We start from the raw sequence: 17,847 nt of genomic DNA, 5'->3' as shown, positions 1-17,847 counted from the left end.
TCGATGGGTTTGAGGTCAGGGCTCTGTGCAGGCCAGTCAAGTTCTTCCACACCGATCTTGACAAACCATTTCTGTATGGACCTTGCTTTGTACACGGGGGCATTGTCATGCTGAAACAGGAAAGGGCCTTCCCCACACTGTTGCCACAAAGTTGGAAGCACAGAATCGTCTAGAACAGAGGTACTCACCTCTTACCCTGCGAGGTCCGGAGCCTGCTGGTTTTTTGTTCCACCTGATAATTAATTGCACACACCTGGTGTCCCAGGTCTAAATCAATCCCTGATTAGGGGGAAATAATTTAAAAAATGCCTCCGCCAAACCTTACAGTTGGCACTATGCATTCGGGCAGGTAGCGTTCTTCTGGCATCCGCCAAACCCAGATTAATCCGTCGGACTGCCATATGGTGATGCGTGATTCATAACTCCAGAGAACATGTTTCCACTGCTCCAGAGTCCAATGGCGGCGAGCTTAACACCACTCCAACTGACGCTTGGCATTGCACATGGTGATTTTAGGCTTGTGTGCAGCTTCTCGGCCATGGAAACCCATTTCATGAAGCTCCCGATGAACAGTCCTTGTGCTGATGTTACTTCCATAGGCAGTTTGGAACTTGTGAGTGTTGCAACTGAGGACAGATGATTTTTCAGCACTCAGCAGTCCCATTCTGTGAGCTTGTGCGGCCTATGACTTTGTGGCTTAGCTATTGCTCTTCGACGTTTCCACTTAATAACTGCACAAGAGTCTTGGTAGTTCCAAACTACCATGTAAGAATGGGGGCCTTCAATTCTGCAGAAATGTATTGGTACCCTTCCTCAGATCTGTGCCTTGACAATCCTGTTGGAGTTCTACGGACAATTCCGTCGACCTCAGCTTGGTTTTTGCTCTAACATGCACTGTCAACTGTGGGACCTGAGGTGTGCCTTTCCAAAACAATGATCTTCACTGGAAAGAGGATGCACTGTCAAGTCTCAAAGCAAAGGATCTGAATACATTTGCAAAAATGTCTACAAACGGTCACTTTCTCATGGGGTATTGTGTGTAGATTGATTTCATTTAAGAACAAGGTTGTAACGTAACAAAAATGAGGATAAAGTCAAGGGGTCTGAACGCAGATGTTTTCGGCCTGGATTGCTTTATTAGACTGTTGGATACTGCCTAAATGTGTTCTTGTGACACCATAGACATTTAATATATCCTATGTTAAGAATAATTGGTTAACCCTGATCCTACTTGGACACAGATCCTAGTTAACCTTTGACTATTATAGCCCCAAGCCAGAACAGTGACAGCCCAGACACGCCACCACCCCGCCCTCAATACAGACGAGTATCGTGTACAGCAATCTAAAAACTGATGAGTGATTAAAAAATAAAAATAGGGTCAAATGACCTCCCTGTAGGTTGTGCATCAGACCCTGGGGAAACATGCCGACAGCTACCCAGACAAATTACTAACCACTTGGTACCTAAAAAATAATTTATACTGTCACCAAAAGTAGAATTAATTCTTAAGACAAGCGATTCAGATATGCAAATATTGAACTTTTATTACTACAAGTATACAAAAAATGTCAGCAAGTGAGAGAATGTTCATATTTACAGAAACAAGTGTTAGGGGACAGGCATGCTCTGCTGGCTGGCTGATCAGGAAGTCAAATCACGCAGGAGAGTCAGAGGACGGCTTGGCAGGCTATGGGAAAGGAAGAAAAATAATCAAACCGCATTAGTCGATCAGAAAGTTAAATGCCTGAACACCACTTTAATCCAGAATAACCTACCATCCCTGTCAGGGGTCCATTAATACTGTGGAGAATAATCAGTTGGAGAATTTATGAAACCTATACTAGTCTTGGTCACATGTCATAGCACTCCGGTCATAGCACTCCGGTCTGTTCAACAAAAAAAAAACTACCTAGGGTGGGGTCCCCTTCCTCAAGATACCACCAATACCAACTTCCGGCGCTGCACCCAACTCCACTGAGAATGAGTTATAACCCTATCAACTCGCCTCCTGTGCCCCTTTCTCCTGGACTTCGTTGCTGGCAGAGCCGGAGTCTCCGCTGCCATTAACTGTAGTTTCCTGCTTGTTCTTTTTAGCATCTGTGTCCTTTATGGGGCTCTCCTCCATTTTCCTCTGTACAGGAACACAAACCAAAGTCAGCTTCTCAACATTACCTCCCTCACCTCTACTGTAACCTGCTCTAACGTTGCCACACAATCACAAAGCCACTGCACCACAACCAAAAAACCTAGACAGGAATAACGCTCAAAAGGAGAGTGGCATGAAAGCAAAGAAACCCCCATTGGGGCGGTGGTCACCCTCAGAACTAAGAGAAAGCAAGAAATTCATGCAACATGAACATACTAGTAAAGGGGGCATGAATTGATTGGACTTGGAATCTACTAGTCACAGGCAGAGCACAGTAACCTATAGACCAGGACATGATCAGCATCATCTAAACATCACTGCCACCCCAGGCTGAGACTAGTAGTAAGTAGCAGAGTTAGAGGTCAGGCAGGAGTGCCTAACCTTTTTCCTGACCAGGTGGGAAATGTCTAATGCAGATTTGGAGGACGCACCATCAGCTGCTGACGTGACAGCGATCTGAAACACAGGACAAGGGAATTGGTAATGAACATCAGCCTGCTTACTAAAGTAACTGACATATTGGTAATTTGTTTCAGTAGGGACAAGGTTTCATTCCAGGTGCAAGAAACATTTAAGATGGACTTCAAAAACAGACAAAATGACCTGACTGGCTTCGAATGCTGATGGTCCACTTGTTTCTGCTGAAGCTGGGAATGCTGATGAAGTAGAGGCCCCGGCCTGGAAGAGAGCATAAACCCACAGACCAATTGGAGAAACTAGCTGGATCCTCAACTTCCTCATTAGAAGTCAAGTGGACTGGACTTCTTCCTTGATCAATAAATATTTACTAGAACTGCTACACCAAGTAATAGTCATTAGGACACATTTTAGATTAACAGGAGCATTTATTGGACAAGTCCCTTCCCGTTTGACGACCAACACTGATCCTAGCCAGTATCCCACTGGTAGTCTCACCAGGGTCTGTTGTATGGCCACGGAGGCCGATCCTGCCGTCCTCTGACTCTCCTTGGCGTCCTCCACCTTCTCAGCAATGTCAGGCAGCAGCAGCTTCAGCTCCTCCAGCTCAGTCTTCCCCTCCTCAGCGCCATTCTCACCCTTGTCAAGCACCTCCTGGAGCATGGCTAGACACAGAAACAAGGTATGCAAGTGACAGGTCAGAGATCGACATGTCATAGCTAGTGCTGTATCATGACTGCGCAGGTAGCTTTGAATCAAGTACAAAAAGTTAATGTCTTCAACCAAATTGTTGCTGATAAGATACCAGAAACCCACAACATTCAGTAAAATATGCTTTTGGCTCATTAACCAACTCAGCTGGGATAGTAGGCCGAATCGGATTCGATAAGGGCCGATGAGTTTATAAGAACACCCCCCCCCCAAATTGGTAACATTGGACTAGCAACACCTAGGCTGTGGGTTGAAACACTAAAATGCATAGATAAGTCTGCTAAAAAGCACGTCATATATATCCATCTTACCCAGGCGGCCCTCAATGACCTTGACAGAGCTGCTGTAGTGCTGGATGGCATGGCTGTACTGGCCTGTGTAGCAGTAAGTCATTCCCAGCTGGTAGTGAGTCTCAGCCAGCAGGCGGCTGTGGGGGGGCAGGTGCTTCAGCTGCAGGGCCAGGCAATCCTGGAAGTCCTCCACCGCTGCAGGGTAGTTACCTGGGAGAGGCAGTGCCAAGCTGAGTATGAAGTGATTACAACTAGAAACACATCTGTCGTGTGGTGCAAGGATTTAAGACATGAGGTAGAGCAGGGTTTCCTCACCCTGCTCCTCCAGTAACCACAACAGTATACATTTACTGTAACCTGGACAAGCACACCTGAGTCAACTAATCACCAACCTCTCAATGAGGTGTTTGTCCAGGGCTACAACAAAAACATGTACTGTTGGGGGGGGGGTACTCAGGGACCAGGAAACATGTAGAGGGAAGGGCAAGCTGACCTGAAATGGAGTCTGAAGTCAACATAACTACATGGCTGTGTTCAGTAGGGCATGCTGTAGCAAAACATTTTAAAACCCTACAAAGACCAGCACATAAAGAACATACCAGATTCAGCACCAACTTCTCCCAGCTTCAGATAGGCCTGAGCTGCCATCAATTGGTCCGCCTCATTCTCCTTCCTGTTTGGATGAGGTGGTAAGGGGAAGCAGGTGAATGTTAATCCATGGAAATCATGTACACTAGGAAGTTTGACAGCCTTTTACAGGGAGCACTCGGAGGCTGAGTTTACCTTTTATAGATGACCTTGGCAACCTCCAGCATCTCCCAGGCCAGCTGCAGGTTACCTACTTCCTCTTCACTCTCCTACAAGAGATGGAAGAGTCAAACAAGGTTAGACGTTACAGAAACACTATATACACACACAAAAGTATGTGGACAACCCCTTCAATTTAGTAGATTCTGCCATTTTAGCCACCTTTCCAACAAGCCAAATTTCTGCCCTGCTAGAACTGCCCTAGTCAACTGTAAGTGCTGTTAAGTGGAAAAGTCTAGGAGCAAGAAAGGCTGAGCTGTGAAGTGTTAAGCCAAGTGCTGAAGAGTAGAAATCGGCCGTCGTAACGCACACCGAGTTCCAAACTACCCCTGGAAACAAAGTTCGCACAATAACTGTTCGTCGGGAGCTTCAGGAAATGGGTTTCCATGGTCGAGCAGCCGTACACAAGCCTAAGATCAGCAGACGCTTGACATTGCATGGTGGAGTAGTGTAATCTTGCCGCCATTGGATGGAGCAGTGGAAACTTGTTCTCTAGTGATGAATCACACTTCACCATCTGGCAGTCCAATGGACAAGGCTGAGTTTAGCTGATGCCAGGAGAACACTACCTGCCCAAATGCATAGTGCCAACTGTAAAGTTAAGTGGGGGAGGAAGAATGGTCTGAAGCCGTTTATGGTCCGAGCTAGGCCCCTTAGTAACAGCATACACTGACATTCAAGATGATTCTGTGCTTCATATTTATTGCAACATTTTGGGGAAGGCCCTTTGTTTCAGCATGACAACACCCCATGCACAAAGCGAGGTCCATAAAATAAATTGTAGGGATCGGTGTGGAAGAACTTGGTTGACCTGCACAGAGCCCTGACCTCAACCCAGTCGAATTGGCACACCGACTGCAGCCAGGCCTAAATGCCCAACCTCACTAACGCTCGTGGCTGACTAGAAGCCAGTCCACACAGAAATGTTCCAACATCTAGTGGCAAGCCTTCCCAGAAGAGTAGAGGCTGTTATAGCAGCAAAGGGGGGGGGGGGGGACCAACTCCATATTAACACCCATGATTTGAATAAAAAGTAGGTGTCCACATACTTTAGGTCATGTAGTGAGTCTTCAGAAATTCATTGTGACAAAGGGATATCTTACCTCGTCTTCAGCAGTGCCTTCCCCTTCATCTTCGTCATCATCTACGGGTAGAGGCGAAGAGAACAGTAAGCCTAAGATGGTTGTACATGTCAGGAAAACCAATGACTAACTGTACATAACCAGAGACTGAGGAAAAGCTTGTCGTAATGTGACAGCAGTAGTTCAACGGTGCAGTGTAAAACTTCAATTTGCAAGAGAATAGTTCATTTACAATCCCTTTACAGCCCTACTGTAGATTAAACAGCAATTGTGCAAAATCCACATCTAACGTCCTTCCGTCCCAATCCACGTGGTACACCCAAACAGAGTCCTACACCAAGTCTACCTTCACCCTCCTCCATCTTTTCCTCAACTTCTTTGCCATTTCCATTCTGCTCTTCAGTCTTCACATCTTCCGCTTTCCCTTTAGGAGTCTTCTCCACCCCATTCACAGGAGGTTTGAAATGCTCATTCCCGTTCTTGACAGGAGACTTGGCAGCACCCTCGGCAGCACCCTCTTCCTCTGCCGTTGTTTCCATCTTCCCCTTTGGCTCATTTGCCCCATCTTCCACATGAGTGGTTTCCTTTTCGGCCATTGCGTCATAGACCTGCATTCGAAGCTCGTCCCTGGTTTCCTCTGAACCAGATGCATGAAACCTTATTACATTGTTCACTACTACGCTATTAATGAGCGCGTTTGTAGAAAATAAATCTCCCTCTGTGCCCAGAGCATGAACAGGCCCCCCACCCCCTCAGTGAAATGAGCCGACTGATGAATGTGGCCCATTCCCTCTCAGATATAAGACGGCCATTAGAGGGCACCACCTTGCCCAGTGACAGGGGGCCTATAATTTCACATCATAATGACACAACCTATCAACAAAACAAGCAAGTTTGGCACTGTACAAGTCAATTGTACCAGAGAAATGTAACAAGCAGCCATGAACAAAATGGTGGTCAGGTTGAGAAGCTACTGCTCACCAGCCAAGTTGTCAGCGCTCTCAAACTTGGAGTTCTCCTGCTTCTCCCCCTCTTCAGATGACTCCTCAGGGACTCCCTCCAGAGCATCGCCCAGGACAGTGTTCTCCATCCTGCACCACCACAAGCAGCCATTTAATTTGACTATACATAACTCAGAGCATGGTGCTGGCAACAGCTGTTTAACTGCAAACTGAACACATGTACAGCACATGCAGTATCCTACTTCCACTTACCTGGCAAGCTCCAGCAGAGACTTCCCACACAGGAAAAAGGCCTCTCCACATTCATCTGCAGTGTCCCCATACCGCTCAGCCCTGAGGGAGAAGGGGATACAGCGTTTACTGGCTGAGGTCAGCTCATTGGCTAAACAGCCACATCACACCAGCCAAACATCTTCACCATTAGTCTGGATTTGCCTCCCTCCCCAGCATATTTTGTTATGCCAACAAATGGTTGGGCCAGCATACATGACCTGATCAAGTTTGATACGCTGGTAAGAGACAATCCAATCATTCGTGATTTAGTTTCATACAACACCCCTCATTTTGACACAAACAACTTCTAGGAAGGCAGATTCAGACTGAATATAAACGCAGCAAAAAGGAAACGTCCCTTTTTCAGGACCCGGTCTTTCAAAGAACTAAAAAAATTCAAATAACTTCAGATCTTCATTGTAAAGGGTTTGAACACTGTTTCCCATGCTTGTTCAATGAACCACAGGTGCATGTTCATTAATTATGGAACGGTCGTTAAGCCACTAACAGCTTACAGACGGTAGGCAATTAAGGTCAGTTATGAAAACTTAGGACACTAAAGAGGCCTTTCTACTGACCTTGAAAAACACCAAAAGAAAGATGCCCAGGGTCCCTGTGTGAACGTGCTGCAAGGAAGCATGTAGATGAGGCCAGGGCAATAAATTGCCATGGCCGTACTGAGAGACACATAAGACAGCGCTACAGGGAGACAGGACGGACAGCTGATCGTCCTCGCAGTGGCAGACCACGTGTAACAACACCTGCACAGGATCGGTACATCCGAACATCACCTGTGGGACAGGTACAGGATGGCAACAACTGCCCGAGTTACACCAGGAACGCACAATCCCTCCATCAGTGCTCAGACTGTCCACAATAGGCTGGACTGAGGGCTTGTAGGCCTGTTGTAAGACAGGTCCTCACCAGAAACAATGTCACCTATGGTCACAAACCCACTGTCGCTGGACCAGACAGGACTGGCAAAAAGTGCTCTTCACTGACGAGCCATGGGTTTGTCTCACCAGGGGTGATGGTCAGATTAGCGTTGAATGAATGAGCGTTACACCGAGGCCTGAACTCTGGAGTGGGATCGATTTGGAGGTGGAGGGTCCGTCATGGTCTGAGGCGGTGTGTCACAGCATCATTGGACTGAGCTTGTCGTCATTGCAGGCAATCTCAATGCTGTCCGTTACAGGGAAGACATCCTCCGCCCTTATGTGGTACCCTTCCTGCAGGCTCATCCTGACATGACAATGCCACACTGCTCGTTCTCTGTGTGATTTTCTGCAAGACAGGAATGTCAGCGAAGAGCCCAGATCTCAATCCCATTGAGCACATCTGGGACCTGTTGGATCAGAGGGTGAGGGCTAGGGCCATCCCCCCCAGAAATGTCTGGGAACTTGCAGGTGCCTTGGTGGAAGTGTGGGGTAACAGCTCACAGCAAAAACAGGCAAATCTGGTGCAGTCCATGAGGAGATGCACAGCAGTACTTAATGCAGCTGGTGGTCACACCAGATACTGACTTACTTTTGACCCACCCTTTTGTTCAGGGACACATTCCATTTCTGTGGAACATGCTCAGTTGTTGAATCTGGTTATGTTCATACAAATATTTACACATTAAGTTTGCATAAAATAAAGTTGACAGTGAGGACATTTTTTGTTGTTGTTGAGTTTATGCATCAAACGTTAGAACAGCAGAATTACCTTTAGGATGAGTTGTCCAGCAATGAAATCAGGTCAAGAGAAAATTCCATTACCAACATCAAATCCACAATAAATGAGCCTCATAACATTTCAAATTCACAGTTAATCCAAGTCATTGGTCTCAGTACTCACAACATGCCACAAGCCTCCTGGAACACGTTGACTGCAGAAACTACGTCACCCATCACCAGATGCCTGTTCCCAGCACCAATCAATTTCTTTGCCTCAGCCATCACGTCGACTGAGCTGTGGTACACGTCGGACAACCAAAATAATATTTTTGTACTTCACTTAAACCTATTGAATTTAAAGTCCCTGTGGAGTGAACTCAAGAACAAGTCAAACTTCATAAAATCAGTATAATTTCAGGAAGTGCATTTTCTCACCTGTCTGCTGCAACAGCACTTGAAGAGCAGGACTTTACTTCCATGCTGAAACAATGTGACATTAATGCAGTCAATTAGAGACTAACATTGTCTAAATAACTTAAACAAAAGTCCATTGTGAAAACCAAGTAGTTTTGCTGAGATGCCTGGGTTAAACCTTTTCCGATGCAAGGGCTTATTAAGGTACCCTTGGAGCAACAACCTCGTTCGTCTGTCAATAGACCTAACGCGCCCTCACACGTAATCTCAGCATGGGAATGACAATTTTTCTATCGGATCCTCTAAAACCTGCTTCGAACGCAAGTGTTTCTCGGGAGTGCAGCCATCCAGGTAACGAGTGTTGGAATAAGAAACTAACTTTTGTTTTGTAAGTTGACACCGACTTCACTAAAATGACGTTAACGTTGAAACACCTGAATAGCTAAGTGGCCTTCGTAGCTTACGTTTAGGAAAGCTTTTTAAAATGTTCGTAGTTAGCTACCACATGTCACCGCAGCTAGCACGTGCATTTCTTGAGTATTGGTAGGTGAAATTGCTTCTTGCTTTGCTAGCTACCTACTTTTATGCAACTAACGCAAGCAAAGAGACAATTATCTAACCAGTTCGGGCTAACGAACGTTAGCTGGCTAAAGTAGGTAGTTAACTAATTAGAGCTGACGTTGGCCAAGAAAATGAACGTTATCTAGAAGTGCAACAAAACATCGTCAAATTCGAGTTAACGGTAGCTACCATGCTAATGTAATTCAATTCGTATCCATGCAAACTAGCTAGCCGTAAGACTACGCTAACGTTTCATCTACGGCTAGCGCCATCCTTTAGGATAAGTGTAACGTTACTTAGCAACGTTAGCTAGTTGGCCGCCACTGGCCGTGGAGCGGAACGTCTTGCTATGGTGCATGGGATCAATTTATACATAGTTACCTGTTAATTAACGTTGACTAACTACAAGTTTAGCTAATTATCGGTAATACACCATAGCTTAAAGACGCTGCTGTAGCTAGTAGGCAAGCAAACAGAACAAAGGCTAGATAACAAAGCAGAGATGGATGGGCGAAGGCGCACACACAAATGGGCTCACCTTGCAGAGTTTGAAGCAGCTGTTGTTTCCTCAGGCATGTTAGTGAAGCGACTGAGACTATTTCGTGTAAATTAACACAGATTTGTCCAGGAATATATCTGGTTTAGCGCCTGTTCATTCTTTCACTTTGTTGGCGCTTTTAAATACTGACACGGTGTAATGCTTCCGCTGAACTTTCAACTTGAATTTCACTGAACGCGGGAGATTACATTTAAAGGGGAACTACCATGATACAATGTAACATTCTTATAATCATTGCTTGATCGATCATCTGAAAGGAAGGCCATTCAACTAATCATCAATCCATTGCATGTAGCCAACTTTGTTACTGGTAAATACCAAATGTCAATACATTTTATATGCAGAATATATACGGTTATTAAATTATGCGTTCTACAGCGGGCTAGTGGCGCAATGGATAACGCGTCTGACTACGGATCAGAAGATTCTAGGTTCGACTCCTGGCTAGCTCGTATCTTTTTCACGTCCCACATGCTCTTTGACTTTGGATAGTTAGAAATAATAATTGACTGGTAAACGTACAGACAGCACATACCATATATATAGCAAGACCTAGCACAATAAAATAAGCATAAGCTAACATTGAATTGTTCTAAAAGTCAAGTCAGAATCCTGCTTTCATCCACGAGGTGCAGGGATGTCTTCATGACTGGGACATCGGAATGCCTGCTGCAGCTGTGTACTATTCTCCAAATATACTTTATTTTTATAAGAAGCTCAAGCTACTCATTGACTTTTGCAAGTAGGAAATATCTCTTTATGTTGAGTCGGTTGTAAGCACTGTCGGTTGTGAGCACTGGGCAGCAAGGTGATAGATGGGTTCAATACATTTAAAATACAAAACATTTTTTTATTTTATTTAACTAGGCAAGTCAGTTTAAAACATAACACTGCATATCCATAAACATGTCACTTCAGTGCTTTTGTGCAGCCCGAGTCCAAAAGCAGGTCAGACAGAGGTGTTGTTAGACTGTTTCTGCATGTTAACTCTCCATTCATAGTTTTCCCTCCTGGTAAACAAGCATTGTAATTACCCCTCGTCACAAAAGCAAACAACAAATCACTGAAAAGGGCAGTAACAAAAAAAATATATTATGAAGAACATGCTATGTCCCAATACTCTCAAAAACACCCCTTTTCTTGTCACCCCACACCACCATGACCAATGATCTGAAAGGAGATGGATTTTCCACAACCTTCTTTCCCCTTAAGCCCAACCCTCTTCCTGGAGATCTACTGTCCTGTAGGTTTTCAGTCCAACCCTAATTTAGCGGTTCTGATTCAGCTAGTTAAGGTCTTGTTGAGCAACTAATTAGTAGCATCAGGTGTGTTAAATTAGGGTTGGACTGAAACCCCACATGACTGTAGATCTCCAGGAAGAGTGTTGGGCAGCACTGCCTTAAATGGCCCCCTTTTCCCTTATCAAATCAGTGGTCAGGAAGGAGGAAGACATTTAATGGAATTGGGACACAGCCTTGGAGGGGGTTCAGGAAGGGGAGTGAGTTCCCAAGGCACAAAATAGGGCAGTAGAGTGGGGAATTGCTCAGTAGGGGTCACTGAAGGGGTAGTGTGGATGTCCTGCATCCCTGGGGACGGGCTTCCCATCAACCTGCAACAACAATTGAAAACAGTTACAAGCTAGCCAGGAGTCAAACCTAGAATTTCCTTATCCACAGTCCATTGCGCCACTAACCCACTGAAAACTTTATGGTGAAATGTCAATAGAGACACAGCATTTTGTTTACTTTCTTCTACCAGCTGATTACATACCGCAGATATAGTATCAGCTCACTATACCACATTTAACTATTGTTAGCTGGCCATCATAGAAATTCAATAACAATACTCTCTGGTCTCACTTCTGTTGTACACATATACCACTAGAAGAGCTCTAAATCCACTCACTGTGATGGTTGGTACAATGTAGCGCCAGCCTCTGTTCAAAGCTGTTATACACTTCATCTCTTCCGCTTCAAGGGTAAAGTCAAATACCTGAGGATGCACACATTTAGATTAAGCGTACACTCAGTAGTCAAATAAATCATTTTTACATGACTACATGATGGGACTTCTGCAAACAGTTTTATGAGATGGGTAGAGTTTTGGTTTCTCGCAGTAGTAGACTGAATTGTGCACCAATTTACAATTATAGATTGTCATCATACAATAGAATACTACAAAACCACAATACTTGTGAAGAAATAGGCTTAGATAACAAAAAAATACAAAATACCCACCTGAATATTCTCTTTGATCCGAGACTCTGTCACACTTTTAGGGATCGTCACTACTCCTCGCTGTGTCTGCCATCTAGCAAAGAGACAAGATGTACATGGTTTAATATGGAGAGAAAAATTGTCTACATGAAGATCAGGATCTGACCACTAGACCATATGACTGTTTGTTTTAGTCATTTATTTAATGAATTATTGTGCTAGGTGGGGAGGTCTTAATATATTTGGTATGTGTTGTGTATACTGGTACATTTATCCTGCCTACCTAAAGAGGAATTGGGAAATTATTGAAAAGAGTTACGAGCTAACCTGGAGTAGAACCTAGAATCTTCTGATCTGTAGTTAGACGCGTTATCCATTGCGTAACTAACGCGCTTATTGGCTAAAGGCAAGGTGTGTGTTCTTGTTTGTGTGTTTATTTTACACCCGTCTCACTGTACAGGCCCTGACGCGAGAGGATGTGTTCATCACTTCTCAGTTGTGGAACCCGCATAGGCTCATGGCAGAATATCAGCTTATATTCTGTACTTAATCAGTGTATTTAAGGTGTCTTTATTCCTGGCATTTGTTTTTGACATGGGGATGCTGGGTTATCATTGAGTAAAGAGTTCTAGGTTAGAACATTATAGAACATTACTCACCTAAGGATGATTTGTGCTGGGGACTTGTTGTACTTCTTGGCCAGGGTGTCGATTGCTGCTTCATCCAGGAGGACGGGCTCATCAGGATGCTTCCATACCCGATCCGGTGACCCCAGTGGGCTGTACGCTGTAATCACCAGGCCTCTGTCCCGGCAGTGTCCCAGCAACTCCACCTGAGCCAGATACGGATGGCTTTCCACCTGGAAAACAGAGAAACATACAGTGGGCAGTGGGCTAGTGGTGCAATGGATGACTACGGAGCCGAAGATCCTAGGTTTGACTCCTGGCTAGCTTGTAAACTTTTTCAATATTTATTCAACTGATCGTAAGGTAGGGAGGAATAATGTACACACAGCACATGCCACATATCAAGAACTCCCTACCTAGAAAAATAGCTCATAAACCAAACACTCATATGTCGTAATATTTAACAGTCAACAAACACTTGCTGTATTTCTGACAGGGACACAAAGAAACAGTAGGTGGAGGGTTATATGCAAAGGATATTGGAAGATAGATAGTAGCCTGAGAGAATACTGGTTGTGGCAGTGATGAAGAGACAAACATACAAACAAATACAACCACTTTCAGTAGGCTAGTGGCACAATGTATTACACATCTGGCTACAGATTAGAAGATTCTAGGTTAGACTCATGGCTAGCTCAGAAGCTTTTTCAATCGTTGCCCAACTGATCTTTAGGTAGGTAGCAAGGAATACTGTACGCACAGTCAGCACAAGCCACATATCTCCTTACCTGAAGCACAGTCGGTTTGATGTTGGCTACGGAGAGAACGTTGTCTATCTGTTTGCTGTTGAAGTTGGACAGGCCGATAGCCCTGACCAGGCCCTTTCCCACCAGCTTCTCCATGGCAGCCCAAGTCAGCTTGTAGTCGATGTCGTCGTACAGCAGGGTGCCGTCCTCTGATTTGGGGAAAGGAGCGTCACCTTGTCTGTGGGGAAGAGCAGGCAAAATGTTAACACTGTACAGTCATGATGATCCATGTACATGGTTTAAACATTCAATAGGATGACCATAGAGTTAGTTTAACTACACAGCCACTGTAATGTGAATCGATCATTCAAAAAAATTCTAATAGCAAGTGCACTCAAATCAGATTGAAATCATAAGGAAATTCTGTCTGACAATTCTACACATTTATTTGCTGTAACATGTTCACGTTATTATGCCTCTTTATAACAGAAGCAATGTTGAGTAGGCCAGATCCCATGGAGGCTACTCACTGGAAGGCATAGGGCCAGTGGATGAGGTATAGATCCAGGTATTCCAGACTCAGCTCCTTCAGTGTCTTCAGCAGAGCGGGCTCCACATCCTCCGGGTGATGCTGTGTGTTCCACAGCTTGGAGGTGATAAACACATCCTCTCGCCTCAAGGCCTGTAAACAGAGACAGGTGTAAATGAAGACCACACAAACCTTTTGACCCATCATTGGGCTAGTAGTGCAATGGGTAATGCGTCTTGACTACAGATTTGAGGTTTGACTCCTGGCTAGCTTGTAACTTATTTAAATCATTCACATGGCAAGCACAATAATAATCTCAGTATCTGCCAATGGAGTCTATAGTACTAAGCCTTAGATACCATGTTTCTAGGGCTCTGGTCAAAGTAGCACACTAAATTATGGACTAGGGTGCAATCTGGGACGCAACCTTGGTGTTGACTTACTTTGTCAGGGCCAAGTGTCTCCTGCAGAGCTTCTCCGATCTCCAACTCGTTGCCATAGATGGCAGCACAGTCGAAGTGGCGGTAGCCAGCCTGCAAGGCCCAGATTACTGCCTGTTTAACCTGGAATACAGCCAACCCAACAAGACAACCACTGCTTACAAAAACCCAAACAGCAAGCTAATATTAATACTACACTGCAGATGAGTTAGGATAGATATTTGATCAAAAAGATGAACACCTACCTTGCCAGGTTCACTCTTCCATGTTCCCAGCCCAAGGAGAGGCATCTTCCGCCCGGTGTTGAGAACTGCAAAGTCATTTTTACCTGCCACTGCCATGTGTACCTGAAGACAAAGCAGAATAAAGATGTCAGTCAGGTAAAGCCTTTGTGATGTTCACATTGTGCATCTCAACATTGTGAAGTGGCTTACTCTTCTTGTGTCCTTCAGATCACTGGTTTGTATTGCCTGTAAGTCTATGGGCCTAACAGGCGAGAAAGATGTTGAAACTTTCAACTTTTGGGGCCTCCTGCCTACCAGCACACTCCACTAAGCCTCCTGTCCATGGCTCATATGAACTGCTGCTGACTATCACATGACTTCCTTCCTGACCGTAGCATGCGTGGAAAGTCGCGCCTCTGTGTCAACAGCTGCACGAGACCTGACCACACCTGGACCCTTCTACTGTACTCTTTCTCAGCTAATAGTATTGATACCATTTTCAGCTAAATCAAACTGTCATTGTGAAATGTCATACAATAACAATAGCTTTATTACCATGGCCAGTAGAAATATCGAATCTGATCAATAATCACGATGCGCAATCTGGAGCAGAAACCGGCTGCGGTCAGACCAAAGGATGTCTGCAATCTATTGGTAATAAACGAGGTAGGGTGGACGAAGATAGAAATGTTCCTGTCTGTCAGTCAGAGGTGCAATGCCAGATATCAGATAGATAATGCACAAAGGCAATATTCCAACAAATTGACATTTCATCGATAAATAATCTTTCATGCATGCTTAAAGAAGGAAGCGATACAAATGTAATTCAGTGCTATGATGATCTCGATGTCACTTACGTATCATTTCCTCTACATTATTATTCTCGATTTAACGTTATGCTTTCATTTTTTGATAGTCAATTCACCTGCCTTATGCAACATATACGATTGAGAATCTGATCCAAGCAGATGTTATGTGCTGCATATTCGCCCAGTCAGTGCACCCAAATTTAAATGAAACCAACAAAATACACTCACTGTCGAACAAAACGTCTAGTAGCTGTATTCATAAACATCCCACTTACTGGTATCAATCTTCAAAATATTAAATAACACTCTTCTTCAAAGCCCTGGCCACAAATAGTCCAATTTTAGCTGTTCAACAAAATCCGACTTCATTTTGCTGATATTTCCGTTTCCAGGGTTTGATTCAAGAGGGCTGTCACCATAGAGATATATAGACTACTCATAATGGATATTTAAGCAATAACGCCAGAGGGGTGTGATATATGGCCAGTATACCACTGCTAAGGGCTGTTCTTATGCACGCAACATGGTGTGCCTGGATACAGCCATTAGCTGTGGTATATTAGCCATATACCACAAACCTCCGAGGTGCCTTATTGCTATTATAAATTGGTTACCAATGTAATTAGAACAGTAAAACAAAGGTTTTGTCATACCAGTGGTATGCAGTCTGATATACCATGGCTTTCAGCCAATCAGCATTCAGGGCTCGAACCAACCAGTTTATAAAGCCCATTTTAACATGGACATTGAGGGCTTCCGCCATACTTCTGCCATTTTAAAGTAGTAAAAGTAGTCAACTGGGTGGTGATCACTTATGTATATAAACTCCAGATTTCTGATGCTATGCATTGGCCATTAAAAGGCTTTGATGCCACTGGACGGCCATATTGGCACTCCCAAGTAGGAGCAGTCCACCATATGAATGAGGGACAGTACCATTAGTAATCTCTAAACAAATTAGTTAAAATATATATATATTTTAAAAATATCATTATTTTATTTGTATGTTTAGCTCACATAATATAATTTCAAAGTATGCATTAATGTATCTGTAATATAATAAATGTGGTAAAAACAAATGTAGACATTAATAAATGCATTTTCTATAGCTTCCAAAATGTTTTTTACAACGGTGAGGGAGTGCCAAGATGGAGGCATTTATTGGTGGGGATTCCTATGGGTTGTAGCCTCAATGGCACTGCCCGTGCGATCACAGATATAAAGATGAGTCCTCTATATATCTCTATGGCTATCACAGTCCGTCCAAAGGGCTTCATTTTTCTGTGCAAGAAACCATCTAGATTTAACAAATTATTTATATATACACTAGAATATTTTTTGGGGGCCTGTGTTGAAGCCAACGCGCCTCCGTCTCGGCACTCCCTCACTGTAGAAAAACATATTTTGGAAGCTATAGAAATCTATTTATTAATGTCTACATTCGTGTTTGCCACCTTTGTTCTATTACATACATCTTAATGCATAATTAAAAATTATATTATGTGAGCTAAACAAAACAAAAAACTTTTCCTTTAAGTATAATACTTAAATATATGTCATTTTTTCCCTTGTAACATTTAATTGAAATACTGTAGAATTCCATTCATTCATATGGAGGACTGCTCCAACCACTGCTTGGTTTTAAACTAATTGGTATGACAAAACATTTGTTTTTACTGTTCTAATTACATTGGTAACCAGTTTATAATAGCAATATTTTACCCCCTTTTTATCCCCAATTTTGTGATTACAATCTTGTGTCATCGCTACAATGGGCTCGGGAGAGGCGAAGGTTGAGTCATCCGAAACATGACCCGCCAAAACACGCTTCTTAACCCAGAAGCCAGCTGCACCAATGTCAGAGGAAACACTATTCAACTGATGACTGTGGTCAGCTTGCAGGCTCCCGGCCCGCCTCAAGGAGTCGCTAGAGCGCGATGAGCCAAGTAAAGCCCCGCCGGCCAAACCCTCTCCTACCCCATACGACTCTGGGACAATTGTGCGCTGACCTATGGGACTCCCGGTCACAGCCGGTTGTGACATAGCCTGGGATCGAACCCAGGTCTGTAGTGGCACCTCAAGCACTGCAATGCAGTGCCGTAGACCACTGCGCCACTCGGGAGGCCCCAAAACCAATTCGATTTTAAAGCTAGCTTTGAGTTAGCTTGCTTAAAGGGATTGTTCACCTAAATTGCAAAATAACATTGATTTCCTTACCCTGTACACAGTCTATGGACAAGGACAAGCTATGACAGCAAGCCATGCTTTGGTTTAGTTTCCCTGGCAATGTTTTAGCATTTTTGACACAATTCCCATTCAAGTCATGGTACCGACAGAGCCTTCGGAAAGTATTCAGACCCCTTGACTTTTTTCA

At 44.1% G+C, this 17,847-nt stretch overlaps 2 protein-coding genes and 2 non-coding genes across 14 annotated transcripts; 1 reads left to right on the top strand and 3 right to left on the bottom strand.

Annotated features, from left to right (window-relative positions):
- Nucleotides 1–1,519: 1,519 nt before the first annotated feature.
- On the bottom strand, nt 1,520–10,080 carry LOC139541480 (histone-binding protein N1/N2-like). 9 transcript variants are annotated; one of them, XR_011668356.1, is made up of 15 exons: nt 9,863–10,054; nt 8,785–8,829; nt 8,531–8,644; nt 6,671–6,751; nt 6,438–6,547; nt 5,803–6,093; nt 5,478–5,518; nt 4,351–4,424; nt 4,167–4,240; nt 3,589–3,777; nt 3,065–3,231; nt 2,758–2,827; nt 2,531–2,605; nt 2,009–2,134; nt 1,520–1,690 (listed from the first exon to the last, which is right to left on the bottom strand). XR_011668356.1 is itself a non-coding variant. In XM_071346152.1 (15 exons), the coding sequence occupies exons 1-15, from the start codon at nt 9,898–9,900 to the stop codon at nt 1,658–1,660; spliced, it is 1,533 nt and encodes a 510-aa protein (XP_071202253.1). In that variant the 5' UTR covers nt 9,901–10,077; the 3' UTR covers nt 1,520–1,657. The 9 variants fall into 9 exon arrangements, 7 of the variants coding, with proteins under 7 accessions (XP_071202253.1, XP_071202254.1, XP_071202260.1 ...); XM_071346152.1 differs by having other exon boundaries at nt 2,753–2,827; nt 9,863–10,077; XM_071346153.1 differs by lacking the exon at nt 9,863–10,054 and adding an exon at nt 9,706–9,795 and having other exon boundaries at nt 2,753–2,827.
- LOC139541803 (small nucleolar RNA SNORA16B/SNORA16A family) lies at nt 3,337–3,463 on the bottom strand. Its single transcript, XR_011668420.1, has one exon. It is a non-coding gene; the product is annotated as a small nucleolar RNA SNORA16B/SNORA16A family (small nucleolar RNA).
- Nucleotides 10,081–10,262: 182 nt separating the features above from the next.
- trnar-acg (transfer RNA arginine (anticodon ACG)) lies at nt 10,263–10,335 on the top strand. The gene has a single exon. It is a non-coding gene; the product is annotated as a tRNA-Arg (tRNA).
- A 377-nt stretch (nt 10,336–10,712) lies between these two features.
- On the bottom strand, nt 10,713–15,903 carry LOC139541481 (aldo-keto reductase family 1 member A1-B-like). 3 transcript variants are annotated; one of them, XM_071346160.1, is made up of 9 exons: nt 15,749–15,903; nt 14,686–14,787; nt 14,444–14,563; nt 14,002–14,153; nt 13,514–13,709; nt 12,759–12,958; nt 12,121–12,193; nt 11,789–11,875; nt 10,713–11,492 (listed from the first exon to the last, which is right to left on the bottom strand). In XM_071346160.1, exons 2-9 carry the CDS (start codon nt 14,779–14,781, stop codon nt 11,427–11,429), a joined length of 990 nt encoding a protein of 329 aa, XP_071202261.1. In that variant the 5' UTR covers nt 14,782–14,787; nt 15,749–15,903; the 3' UTR covers nt 10,713–11,426. The 3 variants fall into 3 exon arrangements, with proteins under 3 accessions (XP_071202261.1, XP_071202263.1, XP_071202262.1); XM_071346162.1 differs by having other exon boundaries at nt 14,444–14,533; XM_071346161.1 differs by lacking the exon at nt 15,749–15,903 and adding an exon at nt 14,875–15,016.
- Nucleotides 15,904–17,847: the final 1,944 nt, after the last annotated feature.

Source organism: Salvelinus alpinus, chromosome 16, assembly GCF_045679555.1.
Source record: "Salvelinus alpinus chromosome 16, SLU_Salpinus.1, whole genome shotgun sequence".
Classification (NCBI taxonomy): domain Eukaryota; kingdom Metazoa; phylum Chordata; class Actinopteri; order Salmoniformes; family Salmonidae; genus Salvelinus; species Salvelinus alpinus.
The sequence above is the reverse complement of the archived record's forward strand: the minus strand, read 5'-3'. Positions and strand labels throughout refer to the sequence as shown.

Excerpts from the sequence above, each read along its gene's own strand:
- LOC139541480 (XM_071346152.1), bottom strand. The coding sequence starts at position 9,900 with ATGCCTGAGGAAACAACAGCTGCTTCAAACTCTGCAAG. Across the intron at positions 3,232-3,588 it reads GGTCATTGAGGGCCGCCTGG|CCATGCTCCAGGAGGTGCTT; the intron begins GTAAGATGGATA and ends TTCTGTGTCTAG. Across the intron at positions 2,606-2,752 it reads CAGCATTCGAAGCCAGTCAG|ATCGCTGTCACGTCAGCAGC; the intron begins GTCATTTTGTCT and ends CCTGTGTTTCAG.
- LOC139541481 (XM_071346160.1), bottom strand. The coding sequence starts at position 14,781 with ATGGCAGTGGCAGGTAAAAATGACTTTGCAGTTCTCAACACCGGGCGG. Across the intron at positions 14,564-14,685 it reads GGAAGAGTGAACCTGGCAAG|GTTAAACAGGCAGTAATCTG; the intron begins GTAGGTGTTCAT and ends GCTGTATTCCAG. Across the intron at positions 12,194-12,758 it reads CCAGCACAAATCATCCTTAG|ATGGCAGACACAGCGAGGAG; the intron begins GTGAGTAATGTT and ends TCTCTTTGCTAG.